The sequence below is a fragment of the Vigna radiata genome, unplaced genomic scaffold (assembly GCF_000741045.1).
Source record: "Vigna radiata var. radiata cultivar VC1973A unplaced genomic scaffold, Vradiata_ver6 scaffold_215, whole genome shotgun sequence".
NCBI classification, from domain to species: Eukaryota; Viridiplantae; Streptophyta; class Magnoliopsida; order Fabales; family Fabaceae; genus Vigna; species Vigna radiata.
Genome location: NW_014541783.1, coordinates 296,015 through 315,177, shown reverse-complemented (window position 1 = coordinate 315,177; position 19,163 = coordinate 296,015). Strand labels below are relative to the sequence as shown.

At 30.2% G+C, this 19,163-nt stretch overlaps 2 protein-coding genes across 2 annotated transcripts; both read left to right on the top strand.

The window, feature by feature from the left end:
- The first annotated feature begins 213 nt into the window (after nucleotides 1–213).
- Nucleotides 214–2,331, top strand: LOC106778170 (probable RNA-binding protein ARP1). The gene is made up of 6 exons (XM_014666098.2): nucleotides 214–632; nucleotides 741–894; nucleotides 1,120–1,240; nucleotides 1,316–1,364; nucleotides 1,510–1,729; nucleotides 2,016–2,331. The coding sequence occupies exons 1-6, from the start codon at nucleotides 231–233 to the stop codon at nucleotides 2,054–2,056; spliced, it is 987 nt and encodes a 328-aa protein (XP_014521584.2). The 5' UTR covers nucleotides 214–230; the 3' UTR covers nucleotides 2,057–2,331.
- An 8,084-nt stretch (nucleotides 2,332–10,415) lies between these two features.
- LOC106778194 (protein STRUBBELIG-RECEPTOR FAMILY 6-like) lies at nucleotides 10,416–18,690 on the top strand. The gene is made up of 16 exons (XM_014666133.2): nucleotides 10,416–10,651; nucleotides 12,437–12,560; nucleotides 12,656–12,727; nucleotides 12,802–12,867; nucleotides 12,963–13,034; nucleotides 13,130–13,201; nucleotides 13,585–13,656; nucleotides 13,752–13,817; nucleotides 13,915–13,977; nucleotides 14,069–14,373; nucleotides 14,911–15,215; nucleotides 15,549–15,820; nucleotides 16,655–16,787; nucleotides 17,477–17,613; nucleotides 17,714–17,870; nucleotides 18,247–18,690. The coding sequence occupies exons 1-16, from the start codon at nucleotides 10,567–10,569 to the stop codon at nucleotides 18,397–18,399; spliced, it is 2,154 nt and encodes a 717-aa protein (XP_014521619.1). The 5' UTR covers nucleotides 10,416–10,566; the 3' UTR covers nucleotides 18,400–18,690.
- The last annotated feature ends 473 nt before the right edge of the window (nucleotides 18,691–19,163 follow it).

Sequence of the window (19,163 nt, the reverse complement as noted above, 5' to 3'; positions counted from 1 at the left end):
CTAGTTGCAGAGTCGATTGAATAGGCATGTCTGTACGTTAATAAATGTTGATTAACATTAGTGTAAAGCATATTCGAAGTCCAGCTAAGGTACAGTGAATGGTGAGAAATAGAGAGAGAAAATAGGAGAAAGAGAAGAGAAGAGAAGAGATATTTGAGTGATTGGTGTGATCAGTCACGTTGATGACGGTCTAATGCCTCATCATAGTCTATCTGTTCTTTCTGTCATGCATGCCTCTCTTTCTCTCTCTCTCTATCTTTACTTTTTTTTATTTCACTCTTCTCTATAAAATTAACTCCTCACCTTCCTCCAAATTCTCTTCATCAAACTTAACGTCTACTCAACTCAACTCAACACCTTCACCTATTCACCTACACCTATCTTTCTTCTTCTTCCCTACAAACAAAGATCTCTCTCACTCAAACAACACCATGATGACCACCAACACAAGTCCCAAAAACAACAACGTTGGAGAATTTGGGGACACCACTCTCACCAAGGTTTTTGTTGGAGGCCTGGCATGGGAGACTCCCAAGGATGCCCTCAGAGACCATTTTGAAAAGTACGGTGAGATCCTTGAAGCTGTCATCATTTCTGATAAGCTTACTGGCAAATCCAAAGGCTATGGCTTTGTAAGTACATCGTTTATATATTGATTCAATGAAGCTACCTATATTCTATACAGCAGTCAGTTAATCAGTTTTTGTTTTTATTTTTGTTCTGAATAATATAAAAAAAAGGTGACTTTCAAAGAGGCTGAGGCTGCCAAAAAAGCTTGCGAGGACTCTGCAACTCTTGTTATCAATGGCCGTCGAGCCAACTGCAATCTGGCTTTCTTAGGTGCTCGTCGTCCAAGGTCTTCTTCCACTGCTTCACCACCTCCACACCCACAAGGTAAACAAATGAATCTTGTTTTCTTTTCCCCTTTTTAACTACTTTGGTAGAACAGACTTACATATTCATGTGCATGCAATGCAATGTAGCATTTTCAGTTTTTGTGGAAAGTAGTTTTTGCTGCATGTTGAATGAATGATGGATGAATTGATACATCTGAATGAATGATGGTGTTTTGGTGATTATGAACATCATGGGGGTCTAACATTGAGATGCTACTGGCAGGAGGATCAAACAGTGGAGTGGTGGTGAAGAACAATGCAGCAGGGAATCACGTGCAGCCATATTATCATCCACTCAGAACAACTGCTATGCCCTTCCACAATCACCCTCTTCCTTTCTATGGGTTTGTCACGTGCTTTTCTCTATCCATCATGAACTCAAACTTTTACATACTTTTAACTTCCCTCTTCTCATTCAGGTACACTCCAACCTACATTGTGACAGACATAAACTACAATTACAACCAGGTAATAATGTGATTGTAACATAACATGTCGGCACTGTTCCATCAGTTCTTGAACAACAGCATTTTCTTTTCTTTTTTCATAGAAAGTGAATAACTATTATTGTATGTAACTTAGTAATACCAATAGTATGAACTTTTGTGGACAGAAACTGAGCTATGGCAATGGTGGGGCCTACCAGCAGATGTCCCATGTGTACCCTAGGCAGGGGATTGTGGGTGGAAACACAGTAATGCCAGTGTACCCTCTCTATCAGTATCATCATCCAACGGAGACCATTGGCCTACCAGCTCACAACTTTTATCCAACGGCACCCTGGGCCCCATTCACCATCATTTCCAAACCATCCTCTATAATTCCTCATACAGGTGTGTCTCGCGATAGCATGACATCTCTAGCCAGATCATGTGTACTTATAAATGATTCTTACTTAGTTTAATTGCATTAGTTAATATCAATACCTAGTTTCTTTAGTTGCAACTTGATTATGACATATATAAAGTATAGTACTAAACACATGAGTTCATGTTCTGATGTTATTAAGGAGACGGTTGTAGAAAAATACAACTGCAAAAACATGTTAGTACTGTTACCACGAATCATTCTTTGATCAGATTTTGTTTTTGAATGATAAAGTATGAACTTTTGTTACAGGTACAGTTGGCACGGGTGAGTGCTTTAAAAGGGTTGTCTGATAGCTGAGCTGAGCTTAGTTGGCAAAAGAACAGGAGGGTGGCCTCGCAGACCAACATTATTATCTGATCTGTCATGGCTTTTTTACTTTGTTTCTTCTTTTGAATATTGTTTCATTTCATTATTAATTGTTAATTTAGGCATTTTGTTGATTGGTGAGATCAGATTCTTTCATTCTCTTATCTGTCTAACACCTCACCATGTGCTGTTAACAGTTCACATTCAATTGAAACTACCCATTAATTCATCACTGTTGTAAGTAAAGAAAAATATATCATCTCACTGCTCATTTTTCTTAATCCTTCTAAGCAACACTAGGATCAAAATAGAAATCATCAAACTCTATTCTTGTTATTATCGAAACTTGATTTCAGAATATATATATATATATATATATATATATATATATATATATATATATATATATATATGGAAGTTATTGTTGATAGTCTTAAAAGGCTAAAATGGGAACAGTGAGATTTCATCGTTTCGTTAGAACATGTTTGAATGTACCTGGATTCCGTAAAACTGTGTACTACAACACAAGTTGTATAATAATAAGAAGACAAAAGCGGTATGATGTATTTTTTTAGCAATGACAACTAATGACACGTGTAGATCACATGCTGCATAATGCACTGAACTGCTCAGCTTTTAATTTGTCTTTTTACTCTCACCTCACCTATAAAGTTGTAGAGACAGGAAATTCTAGATAGTGAAATAGAAAAATGGAAAAGATAATTATCAAAAATATGTTTTAGTTTTGATAGAAAGGCTATTTTAATCTATTCAAATATATAATAAAGTTTTCTAATTTTATAATATTATTTATTATCAGAAAAGTTTATTCGCTTACAGTTCGCATTAGCTCTGAATATAATATAGATTTCTATAAATAAATAAGTGTATATATATATATATATATACAATGCCAAATATATTAGAAATAGTGTATTTGAATGAGATAATTTAGAACGTTAATTAATTTATTTAATAAATTTAGATATTTTTGAAGTGAAATGAGTTGTTTAGATGAAACAATTAAAATAAATGAAATTTATAATTTTTTATGTAATATTTTAAAAAACTAAAACAGAAAAATTTTAAATTCACTGAAAATGAAAAAAAAATCTACAACTAGATATGATTTCTTTATATTGATTAGTATTTTATTGTAAAGCTTTACTTTAAAATTGTATGTTTTAAAGTAAATATTTTCAAAGTAGAATTTTTGTAATGAAAGAAAAATTCAATTATTTTATGTAAGATATTTTAATTATTTTATTTAAATATTATTTATAAAATGGAAAAAAATTGCAAAGAATTAAAATATCATAGATTTCAGTTTCTTATATAATATAAATGCTTTATTCAAAAAATGTAAGTGTTTTATTGACTTCCATTTTAGTCTAACGGTAAACAGACTGAAGTATAATATCATGCAGAGTGATCAAGTTATCTCACCACAAAAACAATTATAAAAATTCTGAAAATTTGCTGGAAGCTGAGAAAAGTCTTTATACACCTTAATTACACGGTTGAAATTAGAGAAACCCATATAATTTGCAAAACAATTAAAAAAATAAATTTGAAAGTCGTTTAAAAATCAAATCAGCATAAATAAATTTTACAATTAAAATTCTGAATAAATGATTAGTATAGTTTAAATAGGAGTGATAAGAAAATATTATAATTAATAAGAAAAGGTAATACAAAAAGGTAATCACCCTTAACAAAAATGTCTCCCATTTTTTCTTGTATTCTCGCATTCTAAAATTAACTTTTTTTCAATAAATTTCAAATTTTGTTGAAATTTTCGAAAATTTTTTTAACAAATTTTAATTTTTTTTCAATAAATTTCTAAAAATTTATTTAAAAAAGTGAAATATATAAGTTTTTGAAATGCAGGACATAAATTTGATATTATAAAAAAAAAATGTGGGGAAGCATAAAGAAATGTAGAATAATTTAGGGAGAAACACTCTTCTGACGAAGACCAACTCACATATGGGCTATTTAAGGTGAGCCCAAGATTGAAATAAATTTTGACAAACAAAAAGAAACTTCTAAATGAAATTTTATTATAGTTTCAAATAATTTCACCAGGAAAATACTGAATTCAGTACAAATAATTTTTACTAATATTCTCTAATGATTTTAAATATTTTGGTATAAAAAAGTTAAATATTTAGAAACTAATTATTATTGTGGATAAAAGTTGGTTGACACTTTGTACTATTTTTTGACATAAATAATAATTATAAAAGTTATGTTTTTTATTTGTAAAACGAATTATTATTGTTAAACATCATTAATGATTATTGTTGCAATTAATTTAAATAAAACTGAGAAAAATAATAAACACAGTTGTTGCAACATTATTACCTTCAAATTTCCTCATCATGTAAGGATTAAAACAATATTTACAAAATAATATATATATATATATATATATATATATATATATATATATTATTTTATTTTTCAAAATTCGAGTTACTTTTGTGTTAAATAGAAAATCCACACACAAAAAAAAAAATACAACATTAGCATTAATGTTGTTTGGCAACATATTCTTTAATAATCAACTCTTCTACTATATCTTTAATGTCCCAAAATCAACTTCTACCAAACACAATTAATATATTCTGGAAAAAAAGTCTCTGTTAATATAAATGTTGATTTTTTATTCTTTAAATAACAATTTTGACTAACTTTGGTTGGTTAAGTGTTCAACAATTAATTTATCGAATGCTTTTTGCCTTCACGTTTATAGCCAAATCTATCTTATTTTTATTGATACTAGTTATTAATTTAATTATAAATACAAGTGTTTTTAATTATGGTATTTTTTAAAATTAATTCTAAATAATTAATATACGAAGAAATAACAGAATTCTAATAAACTTTTTCAATTCTTCAATTTTTAAAAATTCGAGATTTTGATTTCAAATAATGTGAGTATCTTTCTATACAAATATCTTATAAAATATAAACTTTAAATTTATACCTATCGTGCCTCTTGTGTTGGAAATAATTAACTAATGTATTGTAAGCAGGACCGAATTTACTTTTTTAGTGATTAAAAATGAATCGGTTTAATTTTTGTGAATTCAAATTTTTGTAATTAATGGGTTAGCTCCCTTAGTAATAAATAAACATAAGTTAATTCACTTCAATTTAGTTCAAACTTGTTTAATCTGCTAAGTAAGTCATATTCAATTTGATCCCTATTAAAAAAATAATTAAAACAAATTCAGTTCAATTAAATTGAACTTTTAATAAGTTGGATCGTCTTTTAATATCTTTAATTATAAGTATCTTAAAATCATTTTTTTATTAAAGAAAATGTTAAAGGAGAGAATAACGCCTAAGTTAAAGGTAATTAAAAAAAAATTGTATTAAAAATTACTTTAAAAAAGTTATATTTACTTTATCGTGAGAAGACTAATCCCGTAACGAATTTTCGATTATTAAATAAATAAATAAAAATTATGGAATGTTTAAAAATTAAACGTGAATACATGACATAAAAAGTAATTAGAATGTCTTATTATATTGATGTGAAGAATAAGTTTAATTAATAAAATAGATGATGCCAACGTGTTTTCTACTATATTGTTGTTATTGAGTTGGCCTTATAATATTTGTTTTCTTTCTATTCTTTTTGGGTATTTGAGGAGGTCATAACTAATTTATAACTTATAATAAATAAAAAGGTTTTTGATTTATCATATATTATAATTGTATTATTTTAAAATACATAAGATTAAGTTGACGTTAAGTTAAACACATACCCACGTCTTTCGAGTACTGTGAAAAGGATGCATCACCCTAAAATTCTGATTTTATTTTATTTTTTACTAAAAATAGAGAGAAAACAATTAAGATAACACACGTGTACACACACACACACATATATATATATATATATATATATATATATATATATATATATATATATATATATATATATATATATAAATATGTGGATGGGTGAAGTAGGGTTATCTATCAACTTTTTAATAATTAATTAGCCACTAAACCACTGAATTAGAAAGCAATAACCCTTTGAATGTTGCATAATGATGAATTGATTGAATGACATGTCTTCCAAAAAGAAATTAAGTACCAGATTTATGAATTCATCAAGGTCGTAATTATTCAAGTCTTTCCAAAATTTAATAAATAGATTTAAAATTATTTATTTTATTTTATGAATTTCATAAAATCTAACAAGAAAAAGTAGTATATTTTTACTCTTAAATAATTTATTATATTCTTATAAATTTAATCTAGAACATATTATTATATCAGAGCAGGAGAAAACTAAGAAAAGTGAAAACAATTTCTTTCTTATAAATTTAATCTACACTATATAAAGTATCTAATCAGAACTCTAAGGCACAGATAAGAGAAAACTAAAATCTAAAAATGGAAGATGAAGAATGAGGTGAGAAAGGGAAATACTCCAATCCACTTTCACTTAAGCAACATATTATTATTGTGTTTATATTACTTTTAATTTGGCTAAAAACATTACATTTAGAAAAAGTAAAAGTAATTAATTTTGAACATTATCTGATCTCTTAAATGAAAATGAAATTAAACCAAACACTTGCATTAAAAATGTAAGTCAATGATAAAAACGAGCACCACCGACACACATGAATAGCAGTTTAAGGTGCAGGTGATTGACTGAGCGGTGGTTGACAATGAATGCAACTAACTGATCTGAGGTTGTATCATGGCAATAACAAAAACCCTTTTCTTCCATTCAACAAAATGGACCACACCATAAACTATGCTTTTCTTTTCCTTTACCCTCATGCAACTTTCCATCTCATTTTCAACAACCTTATCAACACCAAAAAATGTCACTAATTTTCAAGGTTCATTTTTTTACCAATTTACTCTTGAGAATCCAAATGTGAGTCTATATCTCACATTAAATAGAAATGAAAAAATAAAATACTATATAAAAGTGAAAGACATATTATTTTAAGGTTTTAAATAAAAAAATGATGTTAATATCTTACGTGATTTGACTCATATCTCATCAAAGTTTGTATTTCTATGCTGAACATCTTTTTTAGAAGTGGACTTTAAGTCTAACTCAATTCCACAAAATTAGCTTACAAGGTGAGGTTTGCACCTCACTTATATATTATAAATTGAACTTATCTCTAGTCGATGTGAGACTTCCAACACACCCCATTTACGCCAACATATAGACATCTCCAACGTGATAATAGAAATTGGATGATCCAATAATCCTTCTCAGTAGACTTAGCATTTACCTATATTTTGTATATTTATTTAAAATAAGAAGATGGATTTTGTCGATTCAGCAAGCAATGGTGAACACGTATGTTTGCAGATTTGGTTTCCTTTTTGTCAACATCAAAGAGAAAGGATTTTGGTATAGAAAAAGATTGCGTTTGAGTGAGTATTTGACAAAGGTAGAATAAATTATATTTCATATCATAGTTGCTGTCTCTTACGATGTTGGTGTAAATAGTTGTGCTGTATTTTTCAAACGATCACACGCTTAGATATGTGTTTTCCAATCCACTGCCTTTAACTTCAAGAAAACTGCCCTAAATAATATCCAAATTTCTTTACTTCTTTGTGATGGTATTTTTAATGAGTTTTTATCTTCTGAGAATTAATTACAGTTCAATAACTTTTTAATTTTGATGTGATAATCGAAGAATCGTCTTTCTAATCCTATATCTATACAGATCAACCGGTTTAATAAGAACCGATTCCAACCACAATCTTCTTTAAACTGATCAGTTTAAATTTTAATTATTATGTATATTAACTTTTTAAATTTAAATCCAAACATTAGTTGATAATAAAAAATATTTATATATTTTTTTATAAATAACAAGAACTCTATTATCTTTACTAAAATATTTAACTCGATATCACATTATAATTAAGAATTATCATAATTTAAAATGAAAACCTTATTTTAGTTTGAGAAAGTTGAATTCTGAACTTCATTACGTGCAATGATGACACTTTGGCTCTAATAATGACTAAAAAAACTTAAATCTTCTTCTGGTTACACATTATGATCCCCATTACTATGACTCCAATGCCCAAAAGTCAACATAATCCAACCCTAATTCTTATTTTTAATTGCAAAAAGGTTAAAGCCATTTTCGAAGAAACTTATGTTAATTTAAATCTCTTCCAATCATTCTATCATAATAGTAGTTGAGATTATAATATATTTATTTTAAAAGACAACATTCTTAATTACAACGCTTATTTGTTTTTTATTTATAAACTTTATCCAAAAATATTTTTATAATTTATATCGCGAAATGCTTATTAATTTAATTAGTTTACAATAGTGAAGAAATTGTATTTTTTTTTTTAAATGTCTCGTTGTATTTATTGTTTGTTGGCGGTGCTAATAGGTATTAAATTTCTCTTGTTTTCGGCTAAGGAGTTGTCATAAAAGCCACGTGTGCCTCTTGTTTTTATATGTATTTTTTTGTCAAATTTATTGCGATTGAATCGAGTTGTTTTCAACCAACAAACTATTAATTTATCTATTTATGTAATAATAAAAGAAGTACACTTTTACGAGAAATGAGTCACACAATTTAAAATCAAACTTTGTTTTAAAATTTAATAATATTTACCTCCTTCACACATATTAGATGTCATCATAAACAACATTAAATATAATTCTTAATTAATTAAGTTTATTGATAAAATTTATTTATTAGATGACGAGTCTTAAGATTTTACTAATCATAAACATATTTCAACACTTATGAATACAGATCAAAAAATAAAAATGTAGATGATCGTATTTAGATTACTCTTGATTATATTACTGATTTTATTATCAAAGTATTTTTAACATGTACTCGTTCATACATTTTAGAGTTTTAAAGTTCGAACATTGAGATATGAGAAGAAGGAGATTAACTAAAAACATTCAAAATAACTAAAAACATTTAAAATAACCTAAACCGATAAAAAAATGTGAAAGAGTGTTTTGTAACGATCTCGACCCTACACTTGAAATAACTATGTTAAAATGTATAATAAGAGAGGTAAATAAAAAATACATTATTAAAACAATATATATTTTTTTTATGATTTTTTGTTTTTGTTTTTATAAATCTATTCTTATTGTTAATTATTCTTTTTATTTTGATAGTTTTTTTTAATTATAGTAATAATTTTTTTTAGTTTCACAATATAGATGTAGATATACAGCTGGTATATATTAGAATGATATAAAATTAAAATAAATTTTATAATAAATGAGGAAACATGATGGGTATTGTTTATTTATAGGATACACATATTTGATATATATTTGTTTTCTTTTATTTCTTTTTATCTCCTTTTTGTAAAATTAATTATAACTCTTCTTTTAATTGCATATTTCTTTAAAGGTATGTTTGACTATATTATAATTGTTCGATATAGAAATTTACTGGATTGTTTATAATACTTTGTGAGACTCAGTCCTTTTTTTTTTCATGTGATAACTAATAGCTGTTTCTATTTTATTTATTTTTATCTTATAAAAATGTATTAACTCTACCTTTTATTGTATTTATATAAAATAAAATTTGTTATTATTTTAATGTTTTCTTAAAATACTTTCATATTGCATTGTTTATTTTGAAAAATCCATTATTTATTGTTATTTTAGCATTACATTTCAAAATATCATAATCAAATAATCATGATAATGCCTATGTTTAATGAAATTGGTATGTCAATAAAAATAATAAAAGTAAGATATAAATCATAATATTTATTTATTTTATTCCAAACTTTATGGAGAGTATTTCAAGTTATAATATAATAATATAGTAGAATTTACTATAAAAAATAATTCTTTTATTCAAACACTATTAGAGACCAAAATCAATTAAAATAATAATTACTGAAAACATTTTTTGTAAAATAAATTGAAATTTATAAAAAAACACTTAGCAGCTATTTCGGCATATGATTTTCCTAAATACTAATAATTTAGCAAGTTATTTTAAAAATATTCAGTTTTTATGAATTAGTCATTCAATGTGATCTAAAAAATAGAAAAATATTAAGCAAAAAAAAAAAGACAGAGAGGAGAAAAAAACGAGTTCTTTAATTATTTTTACCAAATAATACTCTTAATTCATTAAAGGAAATGAGAAAAGATATCATAGGTTAATTAAAAAGAGAGGAGAAAGATGAACAATGGAGTAAAATATTTTATTTTTATTTATTGAAAAATAAGTTTGTAATAATTTATTTCCTTAATTAGACATGACGGTAAGGAAGGTAATAAATAATTTCCAAAATAATGTGATAAGGCGATTCGTGCTTGCCAGCTTTACTGGGCAATGGTGGCAACATATATAGCCATCACTAATAATTAATTTTGCGAAAAATTAAAAATTGGCAAAAAGGGGTTCATTACACATCCTTTTTGCTTTCTGGGTTGAAAGAATTTTCGAGAAAAGATTGATTCACAGGAAAGATGGTGTTGGATCCAAGGCTGGTGCTGTTAGTGTTCATCAGCACCTGCATTTTGGCCATTGATGGTGACACAGATCCAAATGACGGTTAGTGTGTGCTCTGATCTTGCTCTCAGCTTTGCAATTTTCATCACTCCCTCTTTGTGTTGCATTATGCTACTGTTAGTTATGACTGCTTCTTTCTCTGCTTTCTTCCCTTATTGCTGAGATGTTTTTGTTTGATTGTCAATCATTTTGTATGGACAGCTCGGCCAATTCCTCATCAGATTAGTTTGATTTAGCCTATGTTTTGTGTCTGGTTTTATTGGTTTTCGAACCATTGTGAAGTTTTCCAGCTGATCTCTTGAGTGACACTTGTTTACTGTAGTTGCCCTGAATGGCACTGGTACTCAATGATTTCAGCAAATGGAAGGACTATTTTATTTTTCTTTTGTACTTTTTCTCCTTTTGTTTTCAGTGATGTTTGAGCTGTGAGTTCTGTCTGTATGTAGCCGGTTGATGCAATTCTCACTTCTTCACTGTAGAGAATGTTGTCAATGAATAAGGACTGATTGAACATCTGGAATTTGGTGCAACAATACGGTTCCTGTTTTCTTATATTTTCTTCTTATTTTTACAGTTGAACGAATTTCCAAGTTTTTAGAAAAAGGAAAAACAAGTTAGAATAATATTCACTCATCCTTGTGACAGCTGAGTGGGACCCTTAATCTTCGACTTCAATCCGCTACCATGTAGTTGGTGTCTTCGATAACTTGTGTGTTTTTTGTTTGATGTTCAGATTTTTCTGTTTTTATTGTGCCTTGAAATTCTATGAGAAGATTCAGCTACACATATTGCAGTTCAATGTTGTTTCTGATCTCCCTACGGGGGTATGTAAAAATTTTAATATAATTTCTTAGACCTCGTGTTACTGATATCTTGGGCTGTTAAGCTCACCACTCTGGCTGCTCTCCATCATATGTAATAGGTTTCAGTGAGATTTGAATTATTACATATTGATTGAAACAATTTCACTAGCATGCTAGATTCTATCTTGAGCTGTATGGAATATCTGATATACCAATCACTAAAGTCTCATTGGCTCCAGCTCTCAATGTAGGGTTTGAGAATTCGTGCATGGACTAAATAAGTTTGTTTTACTGGTTTTTTCATCGTATTATTCTTTTCTGATGCAATCCTATAATATATTTATTCTTCTTTTGTTATCCACATCCACGTACTTAACCAGCAACATGCTCTGCTTCGTGACACTTAAAATATATAAATGTTTGCAACGTGAACACATGATGTTTAAAGTTCTACTGAACCCCCAATAATGAACTTTTGTAAATTTAAACATGTGATGGTTTAAAATCCTTGCATATTTACTCTGATTTGGTTAGTGGCTAGGTGATATTTATGTGAATATATTTTCTTCATCTTCTCTGTAGTCAGTAATATTATTTTCTCGTGAACTCCCATTCACGCATTAATTTAATATCGTATCATGTATTTCGGCCCATCAGATTGCAGTGCATCATTTTAAGAATCCTCAATGAATCTGAGTTTCTTAATTATTACTTCTTTCTTGATGTTTAATGGATTAAAGTCAGCGTCTCAAATAATCAATTCTTCAATGTGAACATTTTCTGAAATTTGGGCTTTGAAGATTAATGATTTAATTTGTTACCTTATGCTTATAAGTTCGAAATGATATATTTGTAAATGCTATGATAATAGCTTCAATAGTTGGCAAGTACTTTATATCTTTAGATATGTAAAAGGGATGGTGGTGATTGATAAAGACACTAAATTAATAGAAATTTATCATACAACTTTCTGTTTAAACATGTCTGGGGTTGCCAATTATCTTTTTCTGAATGTTTGATGCAGCTAATGCTCTGAGGTCTATGTTTCAAAGTATGAACTCACCATCTCAGCTAAATTGGAATGGGGAAGATCCTTGTGGACAGTCTTGGCAAGGCATCACTTGCTCTGGCAATCGAGTCACAGAGATGTGAAGTCACAATCTTCTCCCTTTCACTTTATATGACTTGATTGTTATTGCTTTTGGTGCCGTGTTATCTGATTCATTATTTGGTTATTTTTCAGTAAGTTACCTGGTCGTTCACTTTCTGGATCTTTTGGTTACCAGCTAGAATCCTTGACATCGCTTACAAACCTGTAAGTTATTCATCATTTAACTTGTTTTATATGTATCGTGGTTACTATTCTTGTGACCTTGTAAAATTCTGCAGAGACCTGAGTAATAATAATCTTGGTGGCTCCATACCGTACCAACTTCCTCCTAATCTGCAGTACCTGTATGTTTCTATTACCTTTTGCAACTTGTTTTGTTTTTTTTTTTGTTTTTATTTTATAATTTTAATTTCTAACATTCTTGTTGCTTTGGATGCAGAAATCTTGCCAATAATAATTTCAATGGGCAGATCCCTTATTCTCTTTCTCAAAAGACTTCGCTTATAGTCCTGTGTGTAAACAATCTTGACTTCTTCTTGACATCTGATTGTATAAATCTCCTTCACAAGCAACTGCACTTTTTCTAAGTTAATATTTTTAATGTAGGAATCTTGGTCACAATCAGCTCCAGCAAGCACTTAATGTTGATTTCCAAAAGCTTTCTTCCCTCTCTACATTGTGAGATTTCCTATTACTCCTGCACTTCAACTACGTAAAAGTATAAATGTCTATCAGGTTTATGTTAACCATAAAATAGTGATCTTTTTCTTTTTCATTCTGAGATGTTATGCTTTTTGCAATGGATTATTTTCCCTGTTGCATTTGATAATTTCACAATATTACTTTTGATCCCATTTTAGGACAACTTCTGCTATTCTTCTGCAGAATAATTATCCCACTGATTACACTATATTTCACATGTGCTTCTGATAATTTAAAAACCCATGTTTTCTCATAAGTAAAAAAGGAGGCTTTGTTTGTTTAATCTTCAAAGTAAAGTATGCTAGAATTGCTTCCGTTACAATTCAGGGCCAGTTTATAATATCTATTGTTTGTTGCAGGGATCTCTCATTCAATTCTTTTACAGGTGACCTGCCTCAGACTTTGAGCTCACTTTCTAGCATAAGCACCATGTAAATGTTTGATTTTTATTTTTTTTTTCCATTTTTCTGCTAATGTTTATACGGTATTGATTGCATTCTGAGTTGACTTGTTTACTATTACGTAGGTATCTGCAAAACAACCAGTTTACAGGCACCATTAATGTCCTTGCTAATCTGCCTCTGGAAACTCTGTGTGTTTCGGTTTCATATATCTGCTTGGAATGTTCTTTCCTATATTTCTATAGAAGTATCTTTTCGGTTTAATTTATGTTCTTAAATTTATTTCAGGAATGTGGGAAATAATCATTTTACAGGCTGGATACCAGAACAATTGAATAACATAAACCTGCAGTAAGTATTGTCATTATCAGCAATTTTTCTCAAGAATAATTTTTTTGTCATAAATTCTATAAATCTTGAAAATGGTCAAATTTAATGACAGAAAGGATGGTAATGATTGGAGCTCAGGACCTGCACCCCCACCGCCTCCTGGGACACCTCCACTAGTTCCAAGAAATCGAAATCACAAATCTGGGGGACATACCCCATCAGATGCTGGCTCAAGTGACGAAGGAGGCAAAAAATCTGGTATTGGAGGTGGTGGCATTGCTGGAATAGTAATCTCCATCCTGGTTGTTGCGGCAGTAGTGGCATTCTTTCTGGTGAAGAAAAGATCTAAAAAGTCGTCTGGTGATATTGAAAAGCTTGACAATCAACCCTTGGCTCCTCATACTTCACATCATCATGGTCAGCATGTTAATTCTTGTATGCTATTGAAAAATAATTTATATTCTATTATATAAGGTCTCCCTTATTTTAGATCACTTGTATATATTTTATTCATAGTATTTCAATTTTCTTAGGTTCATCCTTCATTCTAAAGCTACCTTCTCTACTGGCACTTGGCAGATATGCTTAAATATAAAGTACTTAATTCTGGTTTTGATATATGAATTTGGTGATTTAACCTATAGTGTTAGAAGATAATCTGTTTTTTGACTGTAGGCCAGTTGGTGGCAATTACTTCAACACCTTTTTCAGGGAACAATGCATGCTCTGCACCATGGATGTGATTACACTAGAGAAAGCATATTGTTGTTATGATTAATTAGTTAAGCCAAACTACAACCCCAATTAGAAATGACTGGGCTAACTACATTTTTCTTTCTCCTAGTGGATGTGACTGTTTTGTCTTAATGCTTTCAGTTTAAATTTTAGCTGCTTAGTCATTCCGCATTCATTATGTTCTGATTGAAATTGGCATATTAATCTGTCATAATGCAGAAATGAATGCCCTGCAAACTTCATCTGTAACTGACTTGAATACATTTGATACACCTACGGCCCCGATAAGTCTTAAACCTCCACCTTTTGATCGTCATAAATCATTTGACGAGGATGAGTTTTCAGTGAAGCCCGCTACTGTCATTAAGCCCACTACAGTGAAGAAGAACGTCACAGCTCCTACAAATGTAAAATCTTATTCTGTAGCTGACCTGCAGATTGCTACTGGAAGCTTCAGTGTGGATCAACTTATCGGTGAGGGGTCTTTTGGACGTGTATATCGAGCTCAATTTGATGATGGAAAGGTATTCCTCACCTTTTTGTTTTGTACATATCCAATCCCAGAGGCAGAGATATACGATTCCTAAAGAGCATCACCACATTACATAATTTTCCTAGGAATGGCTCCATATAAAAGCTCGTGAATGTATGTCTTTTTGATGCATATAGAAAGTCCTATGGTTTTACAAGTATAAAATAAAAAACGTCTGAGAAGTCCTGCTGCATGTATATGACACATGTACAACCAATATAGACCACAATAAATGACAAGGATTTTCTATTGTGCATTGTGTCTAGAATCTATGAATATGCTTATTGATGGTTTTGATCTTGTTTTTCTTCTGCAAATGTTGTAGGTTCTTGCTGTTAAGAAGATAGATTCCTCTGTCCTTCCCAATGATTTGTCTGATGATTTTGTGGAACTGGTTTCAAGCATATCCCATTTGCACCATCCCAATGTGACAGAGCTTGTAGGTTATTGTTCAGAGCATGGACAGCACTTACTAGTCTACGAGTTTCACAAAAACGGGTCACTGCATGACTTCCTCCACCTACCTGACGACTATAGTAAACCATTGATATGGAATTCACGTGTGAAGATTGCTTTGGGGATCGCACGTGCTTTAGAGTAAGTTAGTTGCTTGTTAAAGTTAACTCTCATTACTGAATCCAGTTTTCTATTCACTTATTAGATCCTCTTTCTAATATTTCTTCCTGAGTCATTTTTCTTGGCTTTTGCATGCTCACCTGTGTCTTACTTGGTTTGATATTTTTCATTTTTCATAAATTTGTGCATTTTCTCTTTGTAAATAGATCCTTGTAACCATATCTTTGTTTTCTGAAAGGTCAAAATGTTTAGATTATTGCTTTGTCTAGAACCAACTATCCCAAAAGCTTAGTTGTTACGTGAAGGGTTATGCATGTTTTTATATTATCATGTTCTGTTGTACAGGAGCCTTTTTGTGCTTAAACTCTGGACAATGCTAACATATCACCCTACCATGGGATAAAATTCTACTTTTATTAATAAGAAGAGGGGCAGCAAGGGTCAAACTCTTGTCCATTTAATAGACTACAATATACTGACAAGAACTGGTTATTATACAAAATAGTTTTTACTTTGAAATCTTTTGAGTGGTTTTATGTATAACAATTACTAAATCTATGTTCAAATTTGATAATGAAAAAATAGGATAAAATAGACTGAGGTTATAAAATTTATCTATTAATTTAAATTTTATACACTATCAGATCTTTAGTCAACATACTATCAGCAAATAAGAAACTGCTGCTTTGCTGTAAGTACAAAAGACTTTGGTGGCAACTTTGGGGAAGAAATTAAGGACTTTTACTACCAGTAGAAGTTTAAACCTAATACAAGACAACACAGGGCTAGACTTCAAGCATCAATGTATACTTTTGCCGAGAAACCACAACCTAACTCTATTTACGTTTTTCCTAGGTACCTGCATGAAGTTTGTTCACCATCTGTTGTTCATAAGAATATAAAGTCAGCCAACATATTGCTTGATACAGATCTCAATCCTCATCTTTCTGACAGTGGATTGGCAAGCTATATTCCAAATGCAAATCAGGTGATTTTTAGTTTGTCGGTACTTGATGGTTTTATGCTATGAATTAGTGTTTATCATTGAACATTTTGGTGTTTGGATAGGGTAGTTTAATTTACACTGTTTTTGTTGCTACTTTTATCATTTTTATAGGTTTAACTACTCATTCTCACTTTCCAGTTTTGAATTCTTTGTTTACTTAAAACTGTAATCTGTTGGCTCGTGTCATGCTCAAGTTATAACAATTAGGGAAAGAGAGAGTTTGGACGCATAAAATATTTTGCACTATTAATCATTGGCTTTAGTTAACTAGCCTGTTTCCGAGACTCATCTCTTTTAAAAGCTTAAGCTATTAACCGGAGGCTCAATATTTGCACTTTGAGCGTAGACAATGCTCAAGCCACCCTCACTTAAAGCGTAGACAATATGGTATCAAGTCATAAGCTTGAACCTTATTGCCATCATTTTAGTAAAAAATAGTTTAACCTAATTATGAAGAACTAAGAAGGATTGAATTTCAGACCACTCAATCATGGTGAATCTAATACCATGTAAAAAACTAATTATCCTAAAAGGTACAATGTTCTCAAGATTGAATACATGTCATTGGCAATAATACTGAAATTCTTTTACGATATTTCTCCTTTTTTTCCACCGACCTTTTCATACTAAATAAAAGGTTTAGAAGCCCTAACCTTTTCTCTCATGTTCAGGTATTGAACAATAATTCTGGATCTGGGTATGAAGCTCCCGAAGTTGTCATGTCTGGCCAATACAGTCTTAAGAGTGATGTCTTTAGTTTTGGAGTTATCATGTTGGAACTTCTTAGTGGACGGAAACCATTTGATAGGTGAAAGATTGATATACCTTCTAACATGACAGTTTTTACATCTAATTCATTCAAAACATAAATGGACTCATGCATAGTTGTTAAAACGTACGTTTTACAGCTCAAGGCCAAGGTCCGAGCAGGGTTTGGTTCGATGGGCAACACCTCAACTCCATGATATCGATGCTCTGGCTAAAATGGTTGATCCTGCATTAGAAGGACTATACCCTGTGAAGTCTCTTTCTCGATTTGCAGATGTTATTGCTCTTTGTGTTCAGGTAATGTCAACTTTGTTTTATCGAAAATTTTTATTTAGTAAATTGCCAAGGAATCCTTGTTTTGGCGATCTACATGAACTCTTATCAATCATAGTTGCTCAGGCAGTGGGGTGCAGTTGAAGATGAAGAACATTGAAATGCATGAGTTTAATAGGAACATTGTATAGTGTAGAAGCTTTTTCATTTTAACCAATTAGAACTTATTATTTGTATGACTTCTAACACTGTTGTTACAAAAGCCAAGAAACATAAATGCATGCATGATACTGTGTTTACGCGGCAGAGTAAAGTCTCTTTACACTATCATAACATGGATGGTTTTACTCTCAATGTATTGATTTGTTATTATGTTATTCTGATTTTACTTTTGGGGCAGCCGGAGCCGGAATTCCGACCACCTATGTCAGAAGTGGTTCAAGCGCTGGTTCGATTAGTGCAGCGAACTAACATGAGTAAGAGGACGACGTTTGTAACTGATCAAGGAGTATCCAACCGAGGGGGAGATAACCAAGAATCACAAGACATGTAAATGGTGTTGATAGAATGGCAGAAAAGAAAAATAATATTCTTCAGATTTTTATCATTTCTTTTTTTAACCCCTCCTTCAGCCAGTTTTTCCTTATAAGTTAGATGATTGTACCTTTGATTATTGAATGTAGACACCTGTTGGTGTTTGTTTCTGAGCTATTTCTTTCATCTGTCGTATAAATTTCAATAATTTAACCTTTTGCAAGTTGAAGCTCGGTATAAATTGATGGTTGCCATGTAGGAATCATATTTTGTGTTAGTTTGAATAAATATTCAACCTATGTTGGGCTCATTTACCTCCACTGCTTAATCTTTCCATCAAACCATGTTCTCAATTTGTCATAGGATGTTAGTTTACTGATTTGAAAACACCAGTGGTATTTCTTAATTATTTGAGTGTTTGAATGATTGCTTCTAATGGAGAATGATTCAGTTGCTACTTGTACAGTTCTCATGGGGAATGAATACGCTATATATTTTAACGTTATAAAATCAAATGCTATCGTTGACTAGTTATAGATAGAGATGTTTCTCATCATGTTGGTGTTTGCAATATATTTCTTCATACCAAAGTTGTTTCATATCTTACAACTTTTCGTTTATTTTATTTATTGATGTAATGTTTTCCTATGCTATCGTTTCTCCTTTCATCTATAAGTGTAACTAGTTCTGATTTACCCAAGTTGTTTCGTATTTTAACACTTCATTTCTTTTATTTGCTGCTGTAACATTTTCTATGCTATTCTTTAAGTTTAAAGATAATGA

What these genes read in the sequence shown, in the direction of transcription:
- LOC106778170 (XM_014666098.2), top strand. Translation starts at nt 231, where the DNA reads ATGCCTCTCTTTCTCTCTCTCTCTATCTTTACTTTTTTTTATTTCACT. An exon ending in AATCCAAAGGCTATGGCTTT is followed by an intron (nt 633 to 740) that starts GTAAGTACATCG and finishes TATAAAAAAAAG; the next exon opens with GTGACTTTCAAAGAGGCTGA. An exon ending in CTCTATAATTCCTCATACAG is followed by an intron (nt 1,730 to 2,015) that starts GTGTGTCTCGCG and finishes CTTTTGTTACAG; the next exon opens with GTACAGTTGGCACGGGTGAG.
- LOC106778194 (XM_014666133.2), top strand. Translation starts at nt 10,567, where the DNA reads ATGGTGTTGGATCCAAGGCTGGTGCTGTTAGTGTTCATCAGCACCTGC. An exon ending in CCTCCTAATCTGCAGTACCT is followed by an intron (nt 12,868 to 12,962) that starts GTATGTTTCTAT and finishes CTTTGGATGCAG; the next exon opens with AAATCTTGCCAATAATAATT. An exon ending in CTTTCTAGCATAAGCACCAT is followed by an intron (nt 13,657 to 13,751) that starts GTAAATGTTTGA and finishes ACTATTACGTAG; the next exon opens with GTATCTGCAAAACAACCAGT.